Source organism: Lynx rufus, unplaced genomic scaffold (assembly GCF_022079265.1).
Source record: "Lynx rufus isolate CCGP_SWC_20201006 ecotype Redwood Valley unplaced genomic scaffold, mLynRuf1.p SCAF_17, whole genome shotgun sequence".
Taxonomy (NCBI): domain Eukaryota; kingdom Metazoa; phylum Chordata; class Mammalia; order Carnivora; family Felidae; genus Lynx; species Lynx rufus.
In genome coordinates, this window is record NW_025814831.1 from 28,311,202 (window position 1) to 28,338,195 (window position 26,994).

The 26,994-nt window shown below is 40.4% G+C and overlaps 1 protein-coding gene across 3 annotated transcripts in view; it reads left to right on the forward strand.

The window, feature by feature from the left end:
* NEK9 (NIMA related kinase 9) overlaps nt 1–26,994 on the forward strand; it is a 39,569-nt gene that overhangs the window by 879 nt on the left and 11,696 nt on the right. Inside the window, exons 2-17 of one of the 3 annotated variants that reach the window (XM_047080336.1) lie at nt 1,769–1,946; nt 3,866–3,921; nt 4,455–4,525; nt 6,325–6,430; nt 9,140–9,271; nt 11,066–11,176; nt 12,470–12,534; nt 14,978–15,028; nt 15,488–15,680; nt 17,528–17,672; nt 18,262–18,462; nt 18,648–18,694; nt 19,916–20,071; nt 21,654–21,762; nt 22,456–22,617; nt 26,632–26,802. In XM_047080336.1, the coding sequence (XP_046936292.1) occupies nt 1,769–1,946; nt 3,866–3,921; nt 4,455–4,525; nt 6,325–6,430; nt 9,140–9,271; nt 11,066–11,176; nt 12,470–12,534; nt 14,978–15,028; nt 15,488–15,680; nt 17,528–17,672; nt 18,262–18,462; nt 18,648–18,694; nt 19,916–20,071; nt 21,654–21,762; nt 22,456–22,617; nt 26,632–26,802 (1,954 nt within the window). Of the gene's footprint in view, nt 1–1,768; nt 1,947–3,536; nt 3,571–3,865; nt 3,922–4,454; nt 4,526–6,324; nt 6,431–9,139; nt 9,272–11,065; nt 11,177–12,469; nt 12,535–14,977; nt 15,029–15,487; nt 15,681–17,527; nt 17,673–18,261; nt 18,463–18,647; nt 18,695–19,915; nt 20,072–21,653; nt 21,763–22,455; nt 22,618–26,631; nt 26,803–26,994 lie in introns of those variants that run through there. The other 2 variants (XM_047080339.1, XM_047080337.1) reach the window with 2 other exon arrangements.

Here is a 26,994-nt window from a genome sequence, read left to right on the forward strand (position 1 = left end):
TAATTGGAGATTTTTCTAGAACGTCACTGAGAGGGTCATCGCTGTCTTCATCAATGTTTATCCCGCAGTGTTTATGCATGGGAAATACCTTTTTGGTATATTCTAAGCCTCTCGGGTGGCGAGAGGCAAAGAGACCTTTGAGAACCTAATGTGAACATAACCCACCCCCCCTCCCCTATTGCATATATACACATCTTTTGAAGACATTCCTAGATCACTGACCACCAAGTTCAAAATGTGTAGTGATATTAAAAACCCTGTAGTGGTGACTCTGCTTCCAAAAACTAACCATCAATTGTATTTGATCACTAAAGTCTTAAACTTGAAGACTATAGGTGATGATGATGATGATGATGATGATGATTCATCCATCAGTACGCCATCTGCAGTTCTGGGGTGTGTTCCAAGCTAGCATAGTTTTAAGGCTAAAAGATGGAGGAGAGGGGTGGTTGCAAGAGAAAATTTTCAAGTGTTCTTTTTTATCCTAATGCCGCATTAATGTATGATGTTAGGGTTACTGTTAGTATTCTGCTTTTCTTATTTGTACTCAAAATATGAGAAAGAGAAGATGAGCGTTACTATTTCTGTTAAAGTTAAACTAAGTTAAAGAAACTAAGACGGTATATTTAAAGGACTTGACACTTAAATTAGAAGTAAATCTTGGGCTAGAACAGAGTTTCACATCTCCTTATCCATGCCTTTCCATCATGTTGAACTTGATTACTGAGGTTGGTTTATTTAAATTTGATTACACTTCTCAAAAAATGGCACAACATTAGCCATTTGGCCAAATGTTTATTAGGTCTGAATGTACAAAAGTTTGATTAGAAGCAGCCGTTTCCCCCAAGAAGCTTATATTTCGATGGGAAGACAAGTTAGCCCTGTTAGTAAACAAATAGCATTTAAGTTGCATGTGTATATAAATGAAAAAGGACGGACAAATATCATTTTAGTGTCTGAGTTCTAAAGGGAACGGTCGCACTGAATACATGCACAGTAGAAAGTTTATCAGGATATCTCCCCGCCAAAAGTTTAAAAGGCTTAGCCGAATCATTCTAAAGGATAGGGAGAGTGATGTAGGTGTGGATGCTTCTGGGCTAAGAAGCAGTATCTGGAAAGAATTTCGGTGTTATAAAAGGAAGTGGGTATTGGGAGCTGAAGGTGAGTTGTTGCAGATAGAGGGAATCATGTGATACATAAAAGTTATGGGAGATACAGAGTTGCAAAATAGGGCAGGTGAGGAAAGTGAACTCTGAACCCTTAGGCATGACTTATTCCTATCCAGAAAATATAAACAGAAATCACTAGAGAAATCTAAATTTATAAAATTAGAGGTAAGTGTAATGTTTCCATTTTATAAGAAACTCTGGTCAGCTATAGATAACCAGTCTCTCCAGTTCTCCATTTCTCCAGTATTCTAGCCCTACTACAATGCTTACGACTAGCAGTTTGTCATGATGCCCTTCAGTAGGATCTTTGAGATCTATATCTCCTGTTTTTTATCTGGAACTGACATCATGCAAATTTAAATGTGGCCACAATGTAATAGCATCTTAGTGTTCTGCTTTCCCTAGTCCTGCAGTAAATTGTAAAGCTTAATTTTATGAAGAATCTTAAAATTCTGTTCCTGTTTTGTCTAAAGGAAAAAATAAAAGGAGTCCGTCTGTGCCCATCTAGGAAGTTTTCTTTCTAGGCTTAGAGATCCAGGTGTGGATTCATTCTCTGCCAGCCAAGAGGAAAGCACGATACCTCTATTACTGTGTTGTAGGATGACTCGTTGGTTGTGTGGAAGGAAGTTGATTTAACCCGACTGTCAGAGAAGGAACGTCGTGATGCCTTGAATGAGATTGTTATTCTGGCGCTGCTGCAGCATGACAACATTATTGCCTACTACAATCATTTCATGGACAATACGACTCTGCTGATTGAGCTGGAATATTGTAATGGTAAGGTAGACTTCAGTGGGACCTCCTCTGGCAAGACATTATTGTGCTTGTACCTACCTTGAGGGGGAGAGGAGAATAAGGTATATGCATTGGTGAAAAACTTCACATGGAGGGCTGCCTGGGTGATTCGGTCAGTTGAGCATCTGACTCTTGATCTCAGCTCAGGTCTTGATCTCGGGGTTGTGAGTTTAAGCCTCACATTGGGCTCTGGCACTGGGCGTGAAGCCTACTTTGAAAAAAAACAAAAACAAAAACAAAAAAACAACTTTAAATGGATTTCTAGAGTTTAAGAGAAATAAGTTCAGACCCTGGAGAATTTTGAAGTGATTTACAAAATAAGGGAAGGAATACTGCATACTGCATGCTCAAATTCTCTATTATGCTTATAGTTCCATTTTCAAATTATTAATTCAGTTGAATTTTACATTCACTCTTCAAGGTTTTTTCTAATGAATTAACATTAGTTAGGCATTAATGTTAGACATCTAATTAGGCACTAGAAACATAGTGTAGCTTGGCACTCCTTGGTATATTTAATGAAATCTTATAAGGGACATTTATTAATACTGACTCAACCAAAACTGTCCTTTTGAAGAGTGATTCAAAGATCATAGGTGAATGAAAATGACAGATAGTAAAGGATGGCTTTAATATATCTGGTCTTTGATTACTTTGGACCATTTTGCTTAGAAGATAGCAGTATGTATAGCTCATTTGCTAAGAAAATAGACTCTAAACCCATTTCCCAAGCTCCACTGCTTCTTAACTTTGTAACTTTGCACAAGAAACTTCTCTGTGCCTCAGCTTCCTCACCTTAATATGAGTTTATTAATAAACAGTACCTGTCTCCTAGGGTGTTGTATTAAACGAATATGTAAAGCCCCTAGCATAGTACTTGGTGTGCAGCAAATCTTTAATACATGCTGTCCTAGCTCTTATCCTTATTACATAGAAGAACCCTCAAAGCCCTTTCTTAAGCTACCCTAAAGAAGCTTTAGCTATGCTAAAGAAGTCCCAGCATATTCTTCACTTAAATCTCAAAGAGAAAGCTCCTAGAATTCTAACTTTTTGTCTTGACTCTTGTGCACCACGGTTGTTCCTGGTTCTGATCAACCCTAAATGTAGAAGATTGTGTTAGATATTTCTAAAGTAGCAGAAGCCACAAGTAGTAACTTCCTTTGTGGTTAGGAGGGACTAGAACGGTGGTAGATTTGTTGAAGTGACAAGTTACTAAATTGCAGGGGAAAAGAAGTTGTGAAACAGAGCCCGGGCTAAGGCCTAAGTTATAGTTGCAGGTAGGAAGTAAAATGAACCCTGATCATTTGCAGTCTGTTACTTGATAAAGGAAAGGGAGAAGCCAATTCAGACTTATTCCACAGGAAGGAGTTAGCAAAGGGAGTAAGGACTGGAAACAATCTAAGGTGTACCGTAAATTATGGGAAACCTTTTCAGTACGCAATAGAAAAGGAAGTTGTCGATGAGATACACCTGTATGTACAAAACATTGCATCACAGGTACCCAGTGTTCTAGTAGTCACACTTCAGAGAGTTGTTACAAAAATATTGCAGATTCCTTTAAAAGGAGTTCTAAAAAAGAAAGTCTTCTGATACGAAGACATTCAAGGTATTTTGCTAATTGGGATAATATAGGAATGGCCTTTATTCTTTTCTAAAAATGTCATACTTCCCGTTTTTGTATTGAGCCTCATTTTTTAGGGGAACCTTTTAAAATTACTTTAGATACAGTACTTGAGGGATGGAAGAGTTTTGTAAAGAGCGAAGAGAGAAGAAGGGGTTTCCTTTGGAAAGGAAGTAGAATCCTTCATTTCTTTGGGTCACCTGTTAAAACCCTGGTAGATATAGAAGTCAAGCTTTGATCTTTATTAAGCAATTCTAACCTGCCTCTCCTTTAATTGCAGGAGGGAACCTGTATGACAAAATCCTTCGCCAGAAGGACAAGTTGTTTGAGGAAGAGGTAATTCATATTTCTGTGGAAGGAAGCTAGAATTGTAATGCTGTGATTCTTGTATTCTAGTTCTGTATTTCCTCTTCCAACAATGAAGAGCGTTTTTTTCCTTTTGTTCAGACTCCCTCCAGGCCCTGGTTGATATTCATGAGAAAGGAAACCTCTAACAAGGAAGCTGTCTATAGCTGCTTCCTAAACGGTTTACCTCCACATCATGATTCTCTATGGGCTTTCTTTCCTGGTTCTATTACTGCATACTGGTATGCCCAGTTTTCTATACCTTTGCATTCTTCTTGGATTTCTTTCCACAACTCTGCTTCACCATATTATATTTTATAATGACATTGGAACTGTCTTATGATGACCTGTTTTTTATTTTTACTCCTACCACTTTTCTTTGTCTACTCAACCTCCAAGCAAGAAATGTAAGGTCATGTTGAATCATAACCTCTGGTTGTAGCTTCCTTTGTTTTGTTTTAGTGTGTGTCTTTATGGAATTTTTCTTATTTCCAGTCCAAAAATAATTCATTTTTTTTCTGCAGATGGTGGTGTGGTACCTATTTCAGATTGTTTCAGCAGTGAGCTGTATCCATAAAGCTGGAATCCTTCATAGGTATGAGTAAAAGAATACGGAATGAAGTCCTCCCCACCAATCTGAGCCCCACCTTGGATGTGCCTCCCGTCAGCACTATTATTTTCTTGATTAAGCTGTCAAGGCTTTTCCGTTAATATAATTTAGGAAGGAAAGAGTGAGTAATGAGGCGTGTTACCTTCACTTCCTGCAGTTAAACTATGTTTATGATCTAGGAAGAATCTCTTCAATAGCTAAGTACTACTCAGTCACTTCTTTAACAGATACTTTAGAGTTCAATTCATTAATTCATCAGTAAAGTCTAGAAGCCACTGAGAGGAGTGGTATTAGATTGGTTGGAATTCCCAGTAAATGTTCCCTGTGAGCAATAATAATTGGCAGGTGTTTTAATTTTATAATCGAGTCTTAATTTAAATAAAAAGCTGTTGGGGTGCCTGGGTAGCTCATCATAATCTCACAGTTCGTGAGTTTGAGCCCCGCATTGGGCTCACTGCTATCAGTGCAGAGACCACTTTGGATCCTCTGTCGCCCTCTCTCTCTGCCCCTCCTCGCCCCCAAAAATATTTTGTTTGTTTGTTTTGTATAATTACACAGTTTTACCAGATTTGAGGAGGGAAAACATCTTTCTATTCATTTCTAGCTATAGGAAAGAACTGTTAGAAGAACATTTCCACATTATACCCTTCTGAAGTAAGTCATTGATCATTGCTAGAGATGAATGTTGATTCCCCAGTACTGTATTTCTCTTTTTGTTGGTTTGTTCATTCAGTTAATATGTGTTTCTCAATAGTTATTGAATGGCTACACTTGCATTTTCTTTTCAAAAGTCACAAAGAGTATTGTTGTGGGGCGCCTGGGTGGCTTAGTCAATTAAGCGCTGACTTTTTTTTTTAAGTTTTTTTTTTTTTAAGTTTATTCATTTTGAGAGAGAGTACATGCACAAGTGGGGAAGGGGCAGAGATAGAAGGAGAGAGAGAATCCCAAGCAGGCTCTACACTGTCAGCACAGAGCCTCCCAATGTGGGGCTTGAACCTGAGCCAAGAGTCAGACACTTAACCAACTGGGCCATCTAGGCGCCATGCACTGACTCTTGATTTTGGCTTGGGTCATAATCTCACAATTTGTGAGATCATGCCCCGTGTCGGGCTCTGCCCTGGAGGCACAGAACCCGCTTAGGATTCTTTCCCTCTCTCTCTGCCCCTCCCCTGTTTGCACATGTGTGTGTTCTCTCTTTCTCTGTCTCAAAATAAATAAATAAACTTAAAAAAAAAAACATTTTTCTGTTTTTTTCCCTTTTTAAGGAAGCCAGAGTGTGAACCAGGCAGTTTATTTGTGTTGCATAGGATCAATTCATCTTTAGAAAAATAGCCAGTGACTTTATTTAGGTGATCTCTACAGCCGAATCATGTTGCTGCTGAGATGCGCAGCCTCTTCCCTTGCCTTAACAGATTTGAAACTTTAACACCAACCAGTTCAAGGCATAAATGGTAGTTGAAGAGGCAGTGCACTTTATAGGAATTACAGGATTACCTGGGGCACTATATTTTCCATCCAGCCCTCAATTTTCCTAACGTCCTCCATGGTGTGGGAGACATGCCTGTGCTATGAAGCCCCGGAGAATGAAGTTAATTCTCTGCCTCTAGTCCCTCAAATTCCCTTTTCAATGTTAAAGTGGTGACCACTGTTTTGGATCCTGTAACAGTCTGAGCAGGGGTAACCACACATTTTATTCTGTACTAATTCTGGGCAGAGTTGGGGATGAAGCAAAATGTATGGTAATATATGGTAAATAATAAATATATGGTATCTTTTTTTTCCAGAGATATAAAGACATTAAATATTTTTCTGACCAAGGCAAACCTGATAAAACTTGGAGATTATGGCCTAGCAAAGAAACTTAATTCTGAGTATTCCATGGCTGAGACGGTAAGTATGTGTTGCCCTTGTCATACTTTATCTTTTCTTTTCCTTTCCAGTACCATGAGATAGTGTACACTCTAAATCTCACACACTTTTCTCAGTATTCTTGCAAGTTCTCCATATTTATAAAGCAAGTCTTCAGGAGTGTTTTTTCCTGGGCTTGCTAACAGGCATTTACATGCTGAGATGTTCTTTCAAGAGTCATTGTCCACATCACAGCTCTGACCTCATAGCCCTTTCTAACACTGACCAGGAGACTTTTCTAAAAACAGGAAAATGCTCTATCATTTTTTCCAGCCTAGGATCTTTAGTGGGTTTCAGCTTATCTCTTATTTAATATTTGAGCTTAGGATGTTAGACATCTCTTTTTGTGTTTCCTCTGAATTTTTCTGGTGCAGAAGCCTGATATTACAAATAAAGGCTGATGCCCAGAGAACAGTCTGATCTTAATATCATACATAGTCTGAACTGCAGGGCTCCCTTCTTCCCTGATCCTTACTTAGAAAGACCATTGGTAGGGCGCCTGGGCGGCTCAGTCAGTTAAGCATCTGACTTCGGCTCAGACGGCTCAGATCTGAGCTCAGTGCTGACAGCTCAGAGCCTGGAGCCTGCTTCAGATTCTGTATCTCCCTCTCTCTCTGCCCTACCCCCGCTCACATTCTGTCTCAAAAATAAACATTAAAAAAATTTTTTTAAAGAAAGACCATTGGTAAAGAGTAGACATAGGTTGATTTTTAAGGACAGTGATTTCATTTTTTTAGGAATTATAAGACCCAGTTGTTACTCTTCTGGTTTCATACTGCCCTGTCCTTGAACTTGAAAATGTGAGTTAATTAAATGAATTTTGTCCTGTTGATGTTTTTTTTGATAATGTTAAGATATGCCTATAAGCAATTTAGAGCCATCCAAGGATGCTGATAGCCAAGGTTGGGAGTCTCTGCTTCAAAGGAAGCAATCGTGTCCTTATATGAGTTTTTCTTATCAACAGTATTCTGGTAAAACCAAAACTTGACTTTTTTTTTTAACAAGTTTAAAGAAAGAATGATAGGAAAATTTATAAATGCCATATAAGTCATCTAAAAATTACTGGCTTTGCTGATTAAACATGGCTATCACACCCTGGAAAACAGTGTGGAGCTTCCTCAAAAAATTCTAAATAGATCTACCCTGTGACCCAGCAATAGCACTACTAGGAATTTACCCAAGGGATACAGGATTGCTGATGCATAGGAGCACTTGTACCCCATGTTTATAGCAGCACTTTCAACAATAGCCAAACTATGGAAAGAGCCTAAGTGTCCATCAACTGATGAATGGATAAAGAAATTGTGGTTTAGGGGCGCCTGGGTGGCGCAGTCGGTTAAGCGTCCGACTTCAGCCAGGTCACGATCTCGCGGTCCGTGAGTTCGAGCCCCGCGTCAGGCTCTGGGCGGATGGCTCGGAGCCTGGAGCCTGTTTCGATTCTGTGTCTCCCTCTCTCTCTCTGCCCCTCCCCCGTTCATGCTCTGTCTCTCTCTGTCCCAAAAATAAATTTAAAAAGTTGAAAAAAAAAAATTAAAAAAAAAAAGAAATTGTGGTTTATATACACAATGGAATACTACTTGGCAATGAGAAAGAATGAAATATGGCCTTTTGTAGCAACGTGGATGGAACAGGAAAGTGTTATGCTAAGTGAAATAAGTCATACAGAAAGACAGATTCCATATGTTTTCACTCTTATATGGATCCTGAGGAACTTCACAGAAGACTATGGGGGAGGGAAAGGGGGGGAAAAAAAGTTAGGGAGGGAGGGAGGCAAACCATAAGAGACTCTTAAAATCTGAGAATAAACTGAGGGTTGATGGGGGGTGGGAGGGAGGGGAAAGGAGCTGATGGGCAGTGAGGGGGGCACCTGTTGGGATGAGCACTGGGTGTTGTATGGAAATCAATTTGACAATAAATTTCATATTAAGAAAAATAAACATGGCTATCAGTTTTATTAGAACTTCTGGGGTACATTGGCACAACCGCCATTCAGGATATTTTTATTTCCAAACCCACTCTTTTTTAGAGAGAGAACAGGATAGAGGGACAGAGGCGGAGAGAGAGAGAGAATATCTTAAGCAGGCTCTATGCTCAACACAGCCTGAGGCAGGGCTCAATCCCACTACCCTGGGATCATGACCCAAGCCAAAATCAAGAGTCAGACGCTCAACCAACTGAGTCACCCAGATACCCCTTCAAACCCATTCTTCAAGGCAGAAGATCTTTTTTTTAAATTTGAAAGAAATTCACTAGCTGTGTTGGTATTGCAGATGTCAAATTGAGTCATTTACAGAGTTTCACTACTATGCATTTTAGTTACAACTTTGACCCCTTTATTCAGTTATCTTCTCCCCACCGCCAGTTCTTTTTATTTTTTTCCATTGGTGAGCTTTTACTGTGCCTTTATCTGTATGAAGTCTTCAGTGGGCCTAAAGCCTCTGTGATCGAGGAATCACCGTTGTACCTCCCAAATACCACAGTGTCTTTGCCCTTTATCATTGGTCCAAGAAATTTGATGTGAAAGAAAATTTCTCTCCGTAGTGGCATCATCTCATAAAAAACATTTTGGGATATACTAGTGAACGTTTCATAGGTGTTATCACTAGTTTGTGGGAAATTTACTTTAGTTGTTGAAATATTAATATAGTTCTCTCAAAAATGAAGTTACTCTTTGTTTTCTTTGTTGTTCAGCTTGTGGGAACGCCATATTACATGTCTCCAGAGCTCTGCCAAGGAGTAAAATACAATTTCAAGTCTGATATCTGGGCAGTAGGCTGTGTCATTTTTGAACTGCTTACACTAAAGAGAACATTTGATGCCACAGTAAGTTGTATTATCCCCACCTTGTCCTTCCAAATGGTATAACTCGGTTGAGAGAATCAAATTCATTTATCCCTCAGTTTCTGATTTCTTCAACAGAAATCAGCTGTAGAAAAAAAAAGTATGCAAGCGTTTAGTAGTGTATTATTAAATTGCTATGTGCCAGATTTATATTCAGTTCCCACTGAAATAATCCTACTCAAGTGCTTTAAGCATTGTACTTGAATTTATTGACTTATAATTTTGAAATTGGCTCTAGGATCCACTATGTGACACTGTAGTCTGGATAAACCATTTCATTTCTTATGCTTCAGCTACTTTTTTTTTTTTGTTAAAGCTAAGGCAAATTGTATAATACTCATTAAAGTGTTTTGATATTTTTTATAAAAAGTTACACACTACATCCCTAGCAAGGCTGTTGTCCTCTTTCCTGACAACAAATTCCTTTAAGTCTTTTTTTTCTTTTCTTCTAACTAAAGCCCAATATAAAGTAGTGCTTCTCCAACTTTCATACACATAGGAAATCACCTGGGCACCTTGTTAAAATGCAGACTCTTTTTTTAGTAGGTCTGGGTAGGTCCCAATAGTATGCATTTCTTTTTTTCTTTTTTAATTTTTTTTTTTTAGTGTTTTATTTAATTTTGAGAGAGAGAGAGCGCGCGAGCGAGTGGGGGAGGGGCAGAGAGAGAGGGAGATACAGAATCCGAAGTGGGCTCCAGGCTCTGAGTTGTCAGCACAGAGTCCGACATAGGGCTTGAACCCACAAACCATGGGATCATGACCTGAGGCGGAGTCCGATGCTCAACTCACTGAGCCACCCAGGTGCCTCCCCCCCCCCCAATATTCTGCATTTCTAACAAACTCCTGCACAATGCTGATGCTGCTATCTGTGGACCAATCTGAGTAGCAAAAATGGATTCAGATCTTCTGCAAGCCACGTGTGAGAACTTAAGCAAATCGTTTCATCTTTTTGATCCTCTGTTTCATTATCTATAACAAGGAAAAATATATATCCTTCTCATAGAGATGCTACGATAATGTATATGAAAAATGCAAATATAAGATAATGCAGATTCATTGGCCTTTCACGAGACCTATTTATTTTTCTAAATCCTGAAGTTTATTCTGGTCTGTCATTTAATTCTCCCAAGTAATATAGTGGAAGGAAAATGAGTTTTGGAGTCAGATGGACTTTGGTTAGAGTTATGTCTCCATTTTTTACTGTCTGTGGAGTCTTGGGCAAGATACTTTACATCTCTGAATTGGTAATCATAATAACCTCCTTAAGGGAGGTTTGCAAGGGTTAAAAAGAATAATATATGTAACATGCCTACCTAGTACAGAGTGGTCTCTTGATTAAGGTGTTGATGGTATTATTATATTATCATTATCATCTTACTATTTACCTCGTTGTCTGTTGAGGCAGAGTATCCCTTGCATAACCATTATTAGGATATATGAATTAGGAAGCAGATTACTTGGTAAAGGAGGTGCTTAAAGCTAAGAAGCATGGCTAATCTTGTTTTCCTTTTTCTTGTGATTCAACTGAAGGGTCAGATTATAATATACTCTTGAGTATTATGCCACTGGCCACACAGTCATATCTCCATGTTGGCCATTTGGCTTCATTCTTCTTGATTGCAACAGTGTATCCCTAACCGTTTCTTGCTGATGCACATTAATAGTTTATAAAAGAAATCATATTTCCATTTCTTTAAATAATAGTCACAGATATCTCAGAGCCCCTATTGGTGGATTATAATCTTTATATAACCAAGAATAATCATTTTCCCATAGAATCCACTCAATTTGTGTGTGAAGATTGTACAAGGAATCCGGGCCATGGAAGTTGATTCTAGCCAGTACTCTTTGGAACTGATTCAAATGGTCCATGCATGCCTTGACCAGGTAAGTGTGACTTACATGCTGATTTCAGTTTGGTGTTTTCCCTTCCCACCGTAGTGTTTGGAGTATGGCATAGATGAACCTGTATAAAGCCACATCCACTTCCCCAGGGTAGGATGTATTTGTGGCTGTACCTAGAAGAATAGGCATTGGCAATTCATGATAGTTATGTCCTTCAGGCAGCAGATTCTTAATTCTTACTTTGTAATTAATTTGTGGAATGATTTTACCATCTACATTGTCCTCCATTTTTTATGATCAAGATTAATTTTTGTAAATCAATTTTACAAAATTATAGTCAGAGATAATTTAGAGTTCCTAATGTGCAGAATAAATATAGTTCTGCCATTTCACAGTTGCCTTGAAGTGTCGTCTAGGTTGCTATTATTCAAAATATGGTTCATGGACCATAGGTGTTGGAATCACTAGGGGATGGGGATGTTTTACAAGTAAAAAAAATGAAGATTCCTGAGACCCAACGCACACCAAGTGGATCCAAATCTCTGTAGGTAAATCCCAGAAATCTTTATAACAAGCACTCTGGGAGATTGGGTTTTTTTTTTTAATGTTTATGTATTTTTGAGAGAGAGAGAGAGAGACAGAGCAAAAGTGGGGGAGGGGCAGAGAGAGAGGGAGACACGGAATCTGAAGCAGAGTCCAGGTGAGCTGTCAGCACAGCCCGATGCAGAGCTCGAACTCAGGAACCATGCGATCATGACCTGAGCCAATGTCAGATGCTTAACTGACTGAGCCACCCAGGGGCCCCACTCTGGGAGATTCTTAAGTGCTATATATATTGTAATTTGAGAGTCACTGCCCTAACTGAACAAGTAAGGAAGGTGCATTCTCATTCATGTACAAGTGTTGATGATAATGAGATGATATGCGTGAAACATGGAATATGACATAAGAAATTATGTTTTTTGGGGCGCCTGGGTGGCTCAGTCAGTTGAGCGTCCAACTTCAGCTCAGGTCATGATCTTGCGGTTCGTGCGTTTGAGCCCTGCATCAGTCTCTGTGCTGATGGCTCAGAGCCTGGAGCCTGCTTCTGATTCCATGTCTCCCTCTCTCTCTCTCTCTCTCTCTCGGTCTCTCAAAAATAAATAGACATTAAAAAAATTTAAAAAAAAAAGGAATTATGTTTTTTGAAACATAAGGATAATATACAAAAGGATAATACACTGTGTCTTTGAGTAATTTTAGCATACAGCCTTCTAAGAGGAAGTAAAATGCCTCTTTAGATCCCATTTTTCCCTTTTCCTTTAAATTAAAACTAACCCAGTTTGTACTTTTTAGGATCCTGAGCGGAGACCCACAGCAGATGAACTTCTGGATCGTCCCCTTCTCAGGAAACGCAGGAGGTAAAGTACAGAGAAGTCACTCTGTTGTCTTTCTATATAGATGATTGATTGTTGAAGGCCTGATCAAAGGACCACAAGAGAGGGCAGTGTTTCCTGACTTGGCCACTCTGGTGCTGTTTTCTACTAACATCACTTCTTTTGTTGCTTGAGAGGAGCTCCTGACTTTCACCTCCTTAGTTTGTACTGTTTTGTTCTGAATTTATATGATGAGACCCTAGAACCTTGCACTCCCCCCATCTGTGAGTTTTAATCTAGAGTTGAGGCATTAGAGTGTAGTAATTAAGAGAGGAGAGCTCTGGATTCAGACATCCTTAGATTTGAATCTGAGTTCTGTTATCTTTGTCAAGTTATTTAACACCTCTCTTCTTTCATTTCCTCCTCTATAAAGCCAGGTAGGGTATGGATTAAAGGAAGTAATGTATCTAAAGTGCTCAGCCCGGGGCTTGGCACAAGATGCTCAGTAATGATCAGACAGTAGTGTGGATTTAGAGTGGGCCTTTGTTTTTCAGTACATGTGTTCAGATGGTAGATTTCAGTTAGAGGAGTATTCTTCAGATACCTTTGCTCATGTCCTGAAATCAGACTTGATTGATTGTTGACAGGTTACTTCCTGAGATTTATTCTGTGGCATTGGTCTCTAGAGGTAGGAAGGAGATCTTTTATCCCTCATGTCTTATAAGAGGCTTCAAACACTAACTTAAAAAAAGACATGTTCTTTATTATTATTCTTCCTTCCTTCCTTCCTTCCTTCCTTCCTTCCTTCCTTCCTTCCTTCCTTCTTATCTCTACACCCAACAAGGGGCTTGAACTCATGACCCCTAGATTAAGAGTCACATGCTCCTCTGAGCCAGCCAGGCACCCCATTATTATTCTTAAATGTTCTAGTCTATATTTCATCCTGTTATACTATTTTTGTCTTACTGTCCTTCCTCCTCCCCTACCAGTTCTGTTTCTATATCTTCCCAATATTCAGACCTTTGCTGTGCTCTTTTTCAAGCCTTGCTCTTAGATACACTAAGCATATACTTAATTCCATAATCTGTGCTATTTGGTCAGTACCTTTATTTTGTGGTATCGTTTAATTAATCTTTTCTGGTTCTTCTCCACTTGAACTCTAGCCAGTGTTTCAGTGCCTAGAATGTGTAATACTCCAGATACAGCACTCCGACCTTCCACTTATGTCCCATACATCGTCCAGCAATATCACCCTTTGCGGCTGGTTAGGCATATTTAAATTTTTTATCTGGCTTACTTCCCAATAATATAATCACTATTTTAATTTCTTTTCAGATATTTCCACTGATAATTTTTAATTGCAATTTTTATAGAGATAATTGTAGATGTGTACATAGTACTTCATTAGAACTTTGTACTTTGATGAAAAAATATAAGAGCTTTCCAGATAAAGCAGAGACAGCGAACTGTGGAAAATATTCAGAAAATACTAAGTTCTACCTGAGTAGGTTAGTGGTTCTAGACCTGGGACTCTCAATAGCAGCCTCTCCAGAGCTTTCCAAAAATACTGATGCCTAAACACCACCCCAGGAATTCATCTATAAGTGTTTTAGGCAAAATGAGAACCCTGGACCAGAATATGGGGAGGAAGTAGCAGGAAGAAAGGCTGAAAAGGTAGGTCAAGAATCTTGAATGCTAGACAAAGGGATCTGTGCTTAATTTAAGCAGTAGTGTAGAAGTAATGGATGTTTATGAGAGGGTAGTTCATGTGATGAGGGGCATGCCTAAGGAAGACTTACTTAGCAAACTAGTCTCGGTGTTGAATCAGTATAGGACTGAATAAAGTCAGTTGGTACTGTGTTAAGTCTTACCTGTTAGGAGGTGCTACTACATTCCAGGAAGCAAAGCTGCCCAGAGCTAATGTGGCAAGCCTGGAGAGCAGAAGTGACTATAAAGGGCATTGCATAGGTAGAATCTGTAGGACTCAAATATTGAAGAAAGGGAGACACCTGAGTCCAGGATGACCAACGTTGTAAGTGTAGTCTGCTGAGAGAATGGGGAGTGCCAGTTACAGAAATAGGAGAGTCAGAAAGAAAAGCTGTGTGGGAGAAGAAAAATGAACTGAGGTTTAGAGATGGTGAGTTTGGGAAGTCAGTGGGCAGACTAGATGGAGATGTCAGGTATTTAAAATTTAAAATGTGCATCAGAGGTTCTCGAGGTTCTCTGTTCCAGTTTGGAATGTTTTTTGGTGATAGAAAACAAATGTCCCCAAACTGCTGGCCCCTTCCTATTTAATGAATGGTCCAAAGCCAGGCCTGTATAACTGTTCCAATCATATCAAGGTACTTTCCCCAAAGTATTGTCGTGTTGCTGGAGACATATGGTTTATTAGAGGACTAAACCTGTGAAGTGTATGTATTTCAGAGACATTGGTGCAGCGTAGGAACCAATTCTTTCACTCACGTATCTTTGCTTTTTTTTTTGGTAGAGAGATGGAGGAAAAAGTCATACTGCTTAATGCACCTACAAAAAGACCAAGGTAATGCCTAAGAGACTCGTGAAAAGTGATATATCTTAAATTACCATCAGGGGGTCTTTCTTTCTTTTGGTCTATGCCTTGCTTGATCCCAGTAAGTAGCCTTTGGCATCCTTTCAGAAGCCAACATCTGCGTAAATGTCAGATAGTTATTTCTGAGAAAAAGAAAGCTGTGATTTCACCCTCGTGCTGTAGCGGTCGTCATTACCATGATGAATGTTGAAAAGTTGAGAAGTGTAGATGTTATGGACCAGACTGGAATCTGATCTGGCTGAGCTGTGATGAAGCCCGGAGGCAGAAATTGCAGAGCCTGCTATGATAGAGGGTTGAAATAAGTTGTCGAGAAAGAACATACTTTCTCATACCATAATTGGCGGTTCTTCTCTGGGAACGGACTGGAAGCATTTTCCTTTGATACAGTTTTTATGTTAAATGTGCCTTTGTTCTGGGGGTTGTTGACAGGTCAAGCACTGTGACTGAAGCACCCATTGCTGTGGTAACGTCACGAACCAGTGAAGTCTATGTTTGGGGTGGTGGAAAATCCACTCCCCAGAAACTGGATGTCATCAAGAGTGGCTGTAGTGCCCGGCAGGTGTGTGCAGGGAATACCCACTTTGCTGTGGTCACAGTGGAGAAGGAACTGTACACCTGGGTGGTAAGTGAAAGCTAAGTACTTTAGAACAGTGATGTAAGCCTAATTATTTACTGGGCTGAGGATGTCTAAGTATTTTGTTAGTTGAACATGTGCACAGGAATGACAGTGTGGAGTGATGGAATGTAGGCTCTAACGAGAGCAAGGATTTTGTCTGTCTAGTTCACTGATGTGTCCCCAATGCCTGGTACATATTAGGTCATTTGTAAGTGTTTTTTGAATGAATGAATGAATGAATGAATGAATGAATGAAAGAGAGGAAGAAAGAAGGAAAGAAAGAATTAAAAGAGCCCTAGGTTTAGACTCAGGAGACTGGACTCTTATTTACAGCTGGGTGATTTCAGGAAGTCCCTTAATTACTCTGTTCTGTTACCATGAATTTCAGAGCAACTAGTATCTGTGAAACAGTTTTATAAACAAATGAAGCAGTGTTCCCACATCAGGAAAATTCTAAGACCTGTGTCAGTGATCGAAGATGGCTAGGTATATCTTCAGAATTTTTCTTTGCTCCCCTCTAGATTTCACTTTATCTCTCACCTTCTGGAACAAATTGCGTGTATTTGCTATCTGTTCCTTTATCTGCCACTCAGTCCTCATTCGCCTACAATGCAGCTTCCGTCCCTGCCACTTGATTGAAACTACTCTTAACAAAATGACCTATAAATTGTGGAAATAATACATATACTTTGTAGTCCTTACTTTGCTTGACCTCCCAGCAGCATTTGACATAGTTGATCTCTCCCTCCTTGAAGCTGTGTCTTCCCTTGACTTCCATGAGAACATCTTCTCTTGGCTTTTCTCCTGTCTTTTTGGCCATAGCGTGCCTTCTCATGTGTTTCAGAGTGCTTTTCCTTTACCTAACTTTGTCTCTGGTCGTCAATTCTTCTCACTCTTCCTTTTCTTCCTGAGAGCTCATTTTTTCCAGCAGTCTCAGATAACTTCTCCACAAGGCCAGGCTTTGTCCCCAGTGCGTGACAGAGTAGACAATTATCGATTGATTGATATGATTGATTGATTAAAAGAATCAATGAATGAATGAATGCATGCATGCATGTTAACTGTTACTTCCTAAAGCCCTGTCCCTTAAGGAACTAGCCCCTAGGGGGCTGCCACAGCCCCTATAAAACTGTTGAAAAGTCATTTGGGACTATTCTTAGTGCTATATAGCAGCCTCTTTGATATAGCCAGATTCTTTATAATTGTTCCATACTTCAGGGAAACTGTGACCAAAATTTGTAAAACTCCTATTAAGGATTTCCTAGAGAGTATACTCCTATAGAAAGCAATCAAATTAATTAAACTATGTACGGATTTTTTTTTTTTTTTTTTTACCAGCACTCATAATTAAATGTAAAGTTCACCTCAGACTTGAAGGAGAAAGAATTGGGAATGTGTTCTTTTAAGTCTTGATGGATAGCAATCTGGATACTTTTAAATCTTTACCTGTTGGCAGGGGTTTTATACTACCTATCATTAAAAGGTTTAATCCCTTACCCATTTTTTTTTTCGTTTCTAAATTTCCAGCTGATTTTTTCCTACGCTTTTCTTTTCTTTATTATTGTTTTTAATGTTTGTTTATTTTGAGAGAGAGAGAGCACAGGTGCAGGGGAGGGGCAGAGAGAGAAGGAGAGAGAATCCCAAGCAGGCTCCATGCTGTCAGCATAGAACCTGATGTGGGGCTCAATCCCACAAACCATGAAATCATGACCTGAGCTGAAATCAATTGTCGGACCCTTAACCAACTGAGCCACCCAGGTGCCCCGCTCCTGGTCTTCTTGATAGGAAGTTTTATGGAAGATTAGCTTTTCGCATGAAAAGCTAAAACTTTACAAGAACTCTTTATTTCACAGAACATGCAAGGGGGTACTAAACTCCATGGTCAGCTGGGCCACGGAGACAAAGCCTCCTACCGACAGCCAAAGCATGTGGAAAAGTTGCAAGGCAGAGCTATCCGTCAGGTGTCCTGTGGTGATGATTTCACTGTCTGTGTGACAGGTAAGCCATCAACAGAAAGCATCCAAAGTGCATTTAAAGTGAAGTATTGTACTTAATGCTGTGCAGTTTCAGCTGGGATTTTACAGCAAAAGACCATATTCATGAACCAAAGGCAGTGAGCGGATACACACGTTAATAATAACATGCCCAATTTTCTATGGCAAATAGCACATAGAGGCACACAGATAACAAATCTCATGGGATCAGGAGAAGTATGTTGTACGTCCCAGTTGGGGGGGAAAATAACGTTACCACCTGGTCAGGTGTAAATAACACTAAATCAGGAATCAAGAGCTAAAGTTTAGTTTTTGTCTTGCCATTGCTTACTTTTCCTTTTCTCTAGAAAATAGAGATGGCCCTAATAAAATTTCAGCATAATACTACCAATTTTTAAAAATTACTATAACAGTACACATGACCCCCTAAATAAAAATAACTCTAGACTTGCACAGTCTATCCTTCGGATTTCTCTGATGCAGTCATTTCATATAAGATCAGTGGCTGGGATAGTTCTCATGCCAGCCCTGCCCAGCTTTCCGGCTGGACAGAGTCATTCCTTTGATGTGTTATGCCTTTCTTTCTTTTGCAGACGAGGGTCAGCTCTATGCCTTTGGATCTGATTATTATGGCTGCATGGGGGTGGACAAGGTTGCGGGGCCCGAAGTACTAGAACCCATGCAGCTGAACTTCTTCCTGAACAATCCAGTGGAGCAGGTCTCCTGTGGAGATAATCATGTGGTGGTTTTGACACGAAACAAAGAAGTCTATTCTTGGGGCTGTGGTGAATATGGTAGGTATAGATTTGTCTCTGTCCACTTATTCCCAGGAGCCAACTTGACTTCAAGCTTGTATGCATCTAAACACATGTAGCCTATACTTGAGAAGTGTTGATTCAGTGGAAGAGAATGCTGTAGAATATTTTCATTGGGAAGAAGACCCTCATTTTCATTGTTTTCTTTCTTATGTATGTCTCAGGACGACTGGGTTTGGATTCAGAAGAGGATTATTATACACCACAAAAGGTAAACTCAGAAGCAGCTTCTTCCTAGAGCCTGTGTAGAGGACACACAGACTCCAGTAATAATACAGACTCCTCTTTCTCCGAATCCTCATGTCAAGGTGTTTATTTCTGAAATATTTTCTATCTGGGAGACTGACAACCCAGAATTCCTGAGTTAGCACTATGTGATCTTGTCATCTGACTAAATCATAAAAAGCTGAGAAAGAGGATATGGCCACTTTGGACACTGTGGAGTCACATCTTACTCAGGAATGGCAGCTAAAATCAGCAAGTACAGTGAACCCAGAAAATTCCTTGGGAAGATACTGGAAAGCAGTATATTGTTTCTTAACCCATCACAGCCATCCCCCCCCCCCCCCATTTCCACATTTGGACACCAGATGAAATATGTGTTTGTATTGAGGGGTCATGTTGTACGAAACATAATATCTAATTACTGTCTGCACTGTAGGAGCTAGCCCTGCAGGAGCTGGCCCAGGAGCTAAAAGCAGCTGCAGGAAGAACATGGTCCTCTCTCACACCCACCCTGGGTCACAGGCTTGCCTGCCCATTGGAAGGTTGACAGGAATCGACTGTACCATTCACTGTTAACAATGCTCATTAACATCTTAAAAATTAACTTCTATCACTTGTGGGACCATTCTCAATGGATTTCATGGTTGTTTCTCTTCAAAAAGCCATAGTAGAAGCACTGAAATTTGAGTTTTCAGGTTTCACAGACATCCATTCTATCCCCCTACCATTCTCCAGCTCTGTTTATTTAGCTATAGAGGGATGTGAGCAGTTGGAAGTCCTGGCTGCCTCCTCAGTACTCTGTCACCTCATTTATAATGTGACCAGACTAGGACCCTACAAGGCTACTGAGTTTCTTCTATAACTGTCGTGGGGCCTTCCATCTCAGAGAACAAAAATCAGCAATGGATCGAAGCTTCTCCTTTCCCAACATTTTCTGAGAAGTCTTTCTAAATAAGACCTGTTGCTAAAACAAACTTCAACAGGACTGCTGAGCCAACCTGGAACTGCTGCGTTTTACTTAATTATAAAACTTGAGCTCCTTGTTAAAAACAATGAGCTGCTGGGAAAATCTGAAGATGATAGAGCAGTCTTTACTGTGGTCAGTTCTGCCAGATGCAGGACATCACAAAATTTGAGGGTTTTTTCCTAATACAAGTTACATTTGGGGGATTTTTTTTTTTTTTTCTGATTTTTTTTTTCCTTGCAGGTGGATGTTCCCAAGGCCTTGATTATTGTCGCAGTTCAGTGTGGCTGTGATGGGACTTTTCTGCTGACCCAGTCAGGTAAAGTGCTGGCCTGTGGACTCAATGAATTCAATAAGCTGGGTCTGAATCAGTGCATGTCTGGAATCATAAACCATGAAGTAAGTACCCTCTTTGGTGTCCTCACCACACTGTCAGAACTTCTCTTAGGCTGGAATTTCTTTGGGAATGCTTTTGGTTAGTGACCATGAAATTGTACGTAAGAAAAAAGATTTCACAGACATTATTATGTTCAACAAAAGAAGCCGGCCATGAAAGAGTCTGTACTATATGATTCCAATTATATGGAGGTTAAGAACAAGCAAAATTAGGGGCGCCTGGGTGGCTCAGTCGGTTAAGCGTCCGACTTCAGCTCAGGTCACGGTCCATGAGTTCGAGCCCCGCGTCGGGCTCTGGGCTGATGGCTCGGAGCCTGGAGCCTGCTTGGGATTCTGTGTCTCCCTCTCTCTCTGCCCCTCCCCCGTTCATGCTCTGTCTCTGTCTCAAAAATAAGTAAACGTTAAAAAAATTAAAAAAAAAAAAAAAAGAACAAGCAAAATTAACTTATAGATACCAGAAGACAAAGTTTTGGTAACTTCTGGGTGGGGGGTATGGGTATAAACGGAAGGGATCCTAGGATCATGGAAATGGTCTATATTTTGATCTGGGTGGTGGTTTTACATTTATATGTATACAGAAAAATTTTTCAAGCTGTACAATATTTTATAGTTTATTATGCCTCAACAAATAAATTGATTACAAAGAATCAAGTGACGGAACTCAGGTTCTACCTATCACTAAAATAGGTACAAGATAATTGACATGAAAAGAAACACATTTTCATGCATGATCTCCCTGGAGAGTTTTTTAGATTTATTGTTCCCAAATCACTGATCTTGTACAGGCTTAGTAAATATAATTACTGTTCACTTCCTTCAAGGATGTTGTGAAATTCACATTAAGTCTCCTCTTTGTGTTAATATAATGAATTTTTGTCATGTTCTAAAGAATCAAGAGAAGAAAGTTTCCTGACTCAGTGAAAGAGATAAGAATTTTTAAGTAATCTCTGCAGTATTGATTCTCAAATGGGAGAGTACAAATTTGGGGCAAATCTGGGAAGGGTGTCTGCATAGTTTGAAAAGCCATATTCAAAATTACCATTACTTGATTTCAGTTTTATTATAACATTGGGTTTATTGTGAAATTTTAAACTTACATGAGAGGAATTTTTTAATACTAATCTAAAGGGAACGTGGGTTTTAACACATTGAGAACACTGCCTTGTACATGAAATTAGATCACAGTAAACTGGTTGCATTCTGGGCTGGAGAGTCTTCAAGATTTTAATTCTTTGCCCTGCCTTTGTTAGATATACAGTGTTTATACCCAACATAAGTGTCCCTGGTTGTATCCTCATGTAGATACTTTCTGGGACGGAGAGTTAATGTTTTACATACTCTTAGATTAGGAATCTAAAATTTTTGTTGTCAGGAAGCCCTGCCTCATATACTGATTAAATTCTCTGATGACATATTGAGCTTATTCCGTTTTGTATTCTGTTGGAGATGAAAAGCTACCTGGCATCTTCTACTTAGTAACAAATTTGCTTGAAAGGCCTTTTGGTCACCATGACAACATTCTCAGCCTGCTACCCCTTCGTTTTTTACCTACCGAGTATTTGCTTTGTGTTTTATCTTGTTTCAGGCTTACCATGAAGTTCCCTACACAACCTCCTTTACCTTGGCCAAACAGCTGTCCTTTTATAAGATCCGTACAATTGCCCCAGGCAAGACTCACACGGCTGCTATTGATGGTGAGTTGGTTTACAACTTTTTACACAGGCCTCAGTAGCTCATGCTCTTTTATTCTGTCAAGTGTTAGTGCTTCTTCCTTTTTTTTTTTTTTTTTTAAGATTTCATTTTTAATGGTCCCAGGTGTCGGCACCAAAAAAAAAAAAAAAAAAAAGATTTCATTTTTAAGTCATCTCCACACCCAACACAGGGCCCAAACCCACAACCCTGAGACCAAGAGTCGAACGCTCTACTGACTGAGCCAACCAGGCAGCCCTAGTAGTAGCCCTTCTTAACAACATATACATTCTCCCGTTTTCCCCCTGGCATCCAGTATTATCTCATTAACAAATCAGGAATTCAAGTAAATTTTTTTTAATAATCATTATAAATGCGCAGTCAGTACATCTCTTAATGACAGTGCCATGCCAATAATTCCAGAAAATGACTGCCTTTAAATTAGTACCATCTGTCCGTTTACTAAGGTAGTACCCCTTTTCCACATTTAAAATACAATATTAGAAAATAAGATATTGAGTAACTTTCAGAGTCTAATTAGTTTTAGATACCCTAGCTGCCATAGATGCAAGGTTGTGTGGCAAGCTTTATATTCGTGTTCTCTCAACGACCAGAAGCTAGTCCGTGGAACTCTGCTCTGGCTGTGTTTTCCCTTGTACTCCATGCCCCATGTGTGCCCGGTTGTTTTTCTCTTTTAGAACGAGGCCGGCTGCTGACCTTTGGCTGCAATAAGTGTGGACAGCTGGGCGTTGGGAATTACAAGAAGCGTCTAGGAATCAACCTGCTGGGAGGACCCCTAGGTGGGAAGCAAGTGGTCAGGGTCTCCTGCGGTGATGAGTTTACCATTGCTGCCACCGATGGTGAGTGAGTCTGGACACGTCATTTCAAGCTTTCTGGATGGATGGCTATATTTTAATGTTTGGCTGGGAAAGAGGTAGACTGGTTATATAGCTGGATCATACGTTCACTTTTTGTTTACATTCAGTTGGTATCTAATTGTTATGCTCATAGAGCTTCATTAATTTTTTGTGTGTTCAACATAGTGATTGTTTAAAAAAAATAGTTATCTAAATAATGGCCAAGTTAATATTCTAAGTCCCTGCTTTTTTTACTTTTTTGGTTAAATGTTTTAAGAATTACTAAATCTTTTTTTTTTTTTTAAGTTTATTTATTTATTTTGAGAGTGAGGGCATGCGAACAGGGGAGAGGCAGAGAGAGGAGAGAATCCCAAGGAGGCTCTGCACTACATTGTGGGGCCCAATGCAAGGCTCGAACCCACAAACTGTGAGATCATGACCTGAACCAAAATCAAGAGTTGGACATTTAACTGACTAAGCCAGCCACCCAGGCACCCCAAAAATTATTAAATACTTCTGTGTAAATTTTTTTTAATTTAACATTTTTTATTTGTTTTTGAGAGCCAGAGAGAGAGCATGAGCAGGGGTGGGGGAGAGAAAGAGGGAGACACAGAATCCGAAGCAGGCTCCAGGCTCTGAGCTGTCAGCACAGAGCCTGATGTGGGGCTCAAACCCACAAACCGTGAGATCACGACCTGAGCTGAAGTCAGACTCTTAACTGACTGCGTCACCCAGGCACCCCTAAACACTTCTATGTATACCTGGCCCAGGACCACGTTGGTTTTAATGAATGTTGGGTGAAGTGGCTGGAGAGGAAAACGACATAATCTAATCTTGCTCCTTGGCTGCTGTCAGCCACACTGCAGTGATGTCCTCAGGGACTGCTAAGGATTGAAGGGCTGAATATGAATACTGTGTGTCTCTCAGCTTCCATTGGAATTGGAATTGGAATTGGAATTGGTCTAATTGAACTTTCTTCTCTCTTTCTTCACATTGCTCGCTCTGTGGCATTTTCTTGCCTCTTTTACTACTTTTCTCTCTTTTTTTTTTTTAAGTTTACTTTTTGATTTTGAGAGAGAGATGTGAGAGGGGAGAGAGAGATGGAGAGAGAGAGAATCCCAAGCAGTCTCCACACTGTCAGCACAGAGCCTGATGCGGGGCTCAAACTCACAAACTGTGAGATTATGACCTGAGCTGAAATCAAGAGTTGGATGTTTAACCAGCTGAGCCACCGAAGCACCCCAACCTTTTTTTCTTTTTTTTTTTTTCTTGAATTTTAGAGAGAGAGCAAGTGCATGTGTGAGCTGGGGAGAGGTGGGGGAGGAAGGGAGGAAGGGGGGGAGAGAGAGAGAGAATCTTTTTTTTTTTAATTTTTTTTTTAATGTTTATTTTTGAGACAGAGGGAGATAGAGCGTGAGTGGGGGAGGGGCAGAGAGAGAGGGAGACACAGAATCCGAAGCAGGCTCCAGGCTCTGAGCTGTCAGCACAGAGCCTGATGCAGGGCTCGAACCCACAAACCGTGAGATCATGACCGGAGCCGAAGTTGGATGGTCAACCAACTGAGCCACCCAAGGCTCCCCGAGAGAGGGAGAATCTTAAGCAGGATCCACGCTCATTGCAGAGCCCAATGCAGGGCTCAAACTCACGAACTGTGACCTGAACCGAAATCAAGAGTTGGACGCTTAACCAACTGAGCCACCCGGGCAACTCACCCACTTCTCTTCTTTACTGCCAGTTCTGCTAGTCCTTATCCCCTCCCTCTTCTGCATTCTTTCTTTGTTCTCTCTTTTTCCTGTATCACCTTCTGGACTAATTGTAGCCACTCTTTCTTGTGACTGGGGGAACAACAAATCACATTTTATCATCTTGTCTTTTGACTCATTTCAGCTTTTTTTGTTGCTCATGATCTAAGATGCCTTTGTTTTCTTTTGGTCTGTGCCTGTTGTGTACACATGAGGGATCCAAGGACGGTGTCAGATAAGTGATGTGTTGCCATATTTAAGTGAAGCAGCTTTCAGAGGGGCACGGTAACGTTCCCTGCTTGTCCCCAAATGAGGGATATTAGGGAGCAAACTGTTTAGGTCAGGTCAGGCTAGATAAATGGAAATGTTACCTAGAAAGAGTGAGGATGTCACTGAGGATTAAATTTAGTGTTGCAAGTCTACCAGCACTTCCTGACAGGGCCTCAGGGAAGTAATGTCTCCTCAGTAGATCTGTGTACTTCACAAGGTAAACTTCAGAATGAGGAGTGTAGAATTGGATTCCATGGTTGGGCGTATTACCTCCCAGTATTCCTCTACTTTTCCGGACTGTTCTCTATTGCCTCGTTCACACAGCCAACGTAAATTGAGTGCCTACTATGTTCCAGGTCCTCTTTAGGCTTTGGCAATATAAAAGTGAGTCTCAGAAAGCTCCTATCCTTAAGGAGCTCACAGTCTAAGTAGGGTAGGGGAGACACTTATAAACAGACTCGTACAGGCTGATAGATCAGGTGCCATTGATGGCAGTATCTGACCCCTCTAAGTCCTAGAATGCCCGGAACTGCTCAATCCTTCTATCTCTCCTCTGTCCCCCTTCACTCCCTAAGCGAGCTTATTACCTTAAGTTCCCTGTATCCACTGACAGTTTTATATCGTCACCACCCTTGAACTCCAGGCTCAGTTATTCATCAGACCCTGGACTTAGTTGTCTAAAGATATGGTGGCTTTAGTGCCCAGTTTTCCCAGGTCAGTCCTCATTCATCCCTATTGTCCAGGTTTAATCATTAATAGTAACCCCTCTTCATTAAAAAGTGCTCTGATTTGGATAAGAAGTTACATGCATCTCAGACAAATGTATTATAGTCGAAATCAAACTTTTGATTTTCTGCCCAGATCTGTTCCTCCTATAGCTTTCCTGTCTCACGAAATGGCAGCTTCATCCTATTCCCCACATCCCATTCATCAGCAAATCCTATCGATTATCTTCACAATGTATCCAACCACTTCCCACCATCTTCACTACTACAACTGGTCTCCCTGCTCATTGATTCTTCTCATAGTAGCCTGATGAATCCTTTAAATACCTACTAGTACACTCAGAACTTCTAATGGATTCCTATCTCAATCAGTAAAAACCAAAGCCATTATAGTGGCCTGCATGGCCCTATATGACCAGGACTCCAGCTACCTCCTGACCTCTTTACTGACCACTGTCTGCCCCCCCCCCCCCCCCCCCCCCGCTTATTTTGCTCTAGCTGCAGGGGCCTTCTTACTCTTTGTTCATGATGCTCCTGTTATTCACATAGGACCTTTGCACTTGCTATTTTCTCTGCCAGGGAAGCTCTTCCCCTACATATCCACATAGCCTTCTCTCACTTCAATCAGGTCTCTGCTGAAGTGTGGACAAGTACTTCTCTGACTACCCTATCTGAAATAATGCTACCCCATTATTAGTCTTTATTTCTACTTTTCTTTACCATGTATCTTCTTTCATAACACTTATGACTACCAGAAGTATTTGATACTTATTGACTGATCAGTCTCCTCTGACTAGAATGTCAGTTCCACAAGGGTAGTTGAGTTTGTTTTATTCACTGCTGTATTCCCACACCTCCAGCAGTGCATGTCTTGAAATCAATGCCCAAAAACAGTTGAATGACCAAAAAAGGTTGTTGAATGAGTGGATGGATGGGTGGATGGATGGATGGGTGGATAGATGGATGGCAGGCAATACATAGACACGTCATTTTTTTCCAGGTTGGCATCAGGAATTGTTTAGGGGAATAAACAGCTTTCCCTTGTTTTGTTCATAGTGGGAAATCTTTCTAACTCTCGGGCATAAAGATGGGGAACCCAAAGAGTAGGGAAGTCACTTTTCTGTTAAACTATCTGCTGTTTATTCCAATTCTGTGTCTCCCTCTCTCTCTGCCCCTCCCCCGTTCATGCTCTGTCTCTCTCTGTCCCCCCAAAAAATAAATGTTGAAAAAAAAAAATTAAAAAAAAAAAAAACTATCTGCTGTTTAATTTTTTTCCCTAGATAATCACATTTTTGCCTGGGGCAATGGTGGTAATGGTCGCCTGGCAATGACCCCCACAGAGAGACCACATGGCTCTGACATCTGCACCTCATGGCCTCGGCCTATTTTTGGATCTCTGCATCACGTCCCAGACCTATCTTGCCGTGGCTGGCACACCATTCTCATTGTTGGTAAGTGTCTCATATGTGTGGGTTGGGATGGATTTGACAGAGGGTAGACCCACACTGAAGGTACTGATGGGCACATTCTTAGAAACAGAAGTGTTTCTAAGAAAAGAGGCTGTTCCTTTAAGTCTTATAACAGTGACGCCATGCCTTGTGATGGGGACAGAACGCTGTTATTTCCTGACATTTGTAATTTGC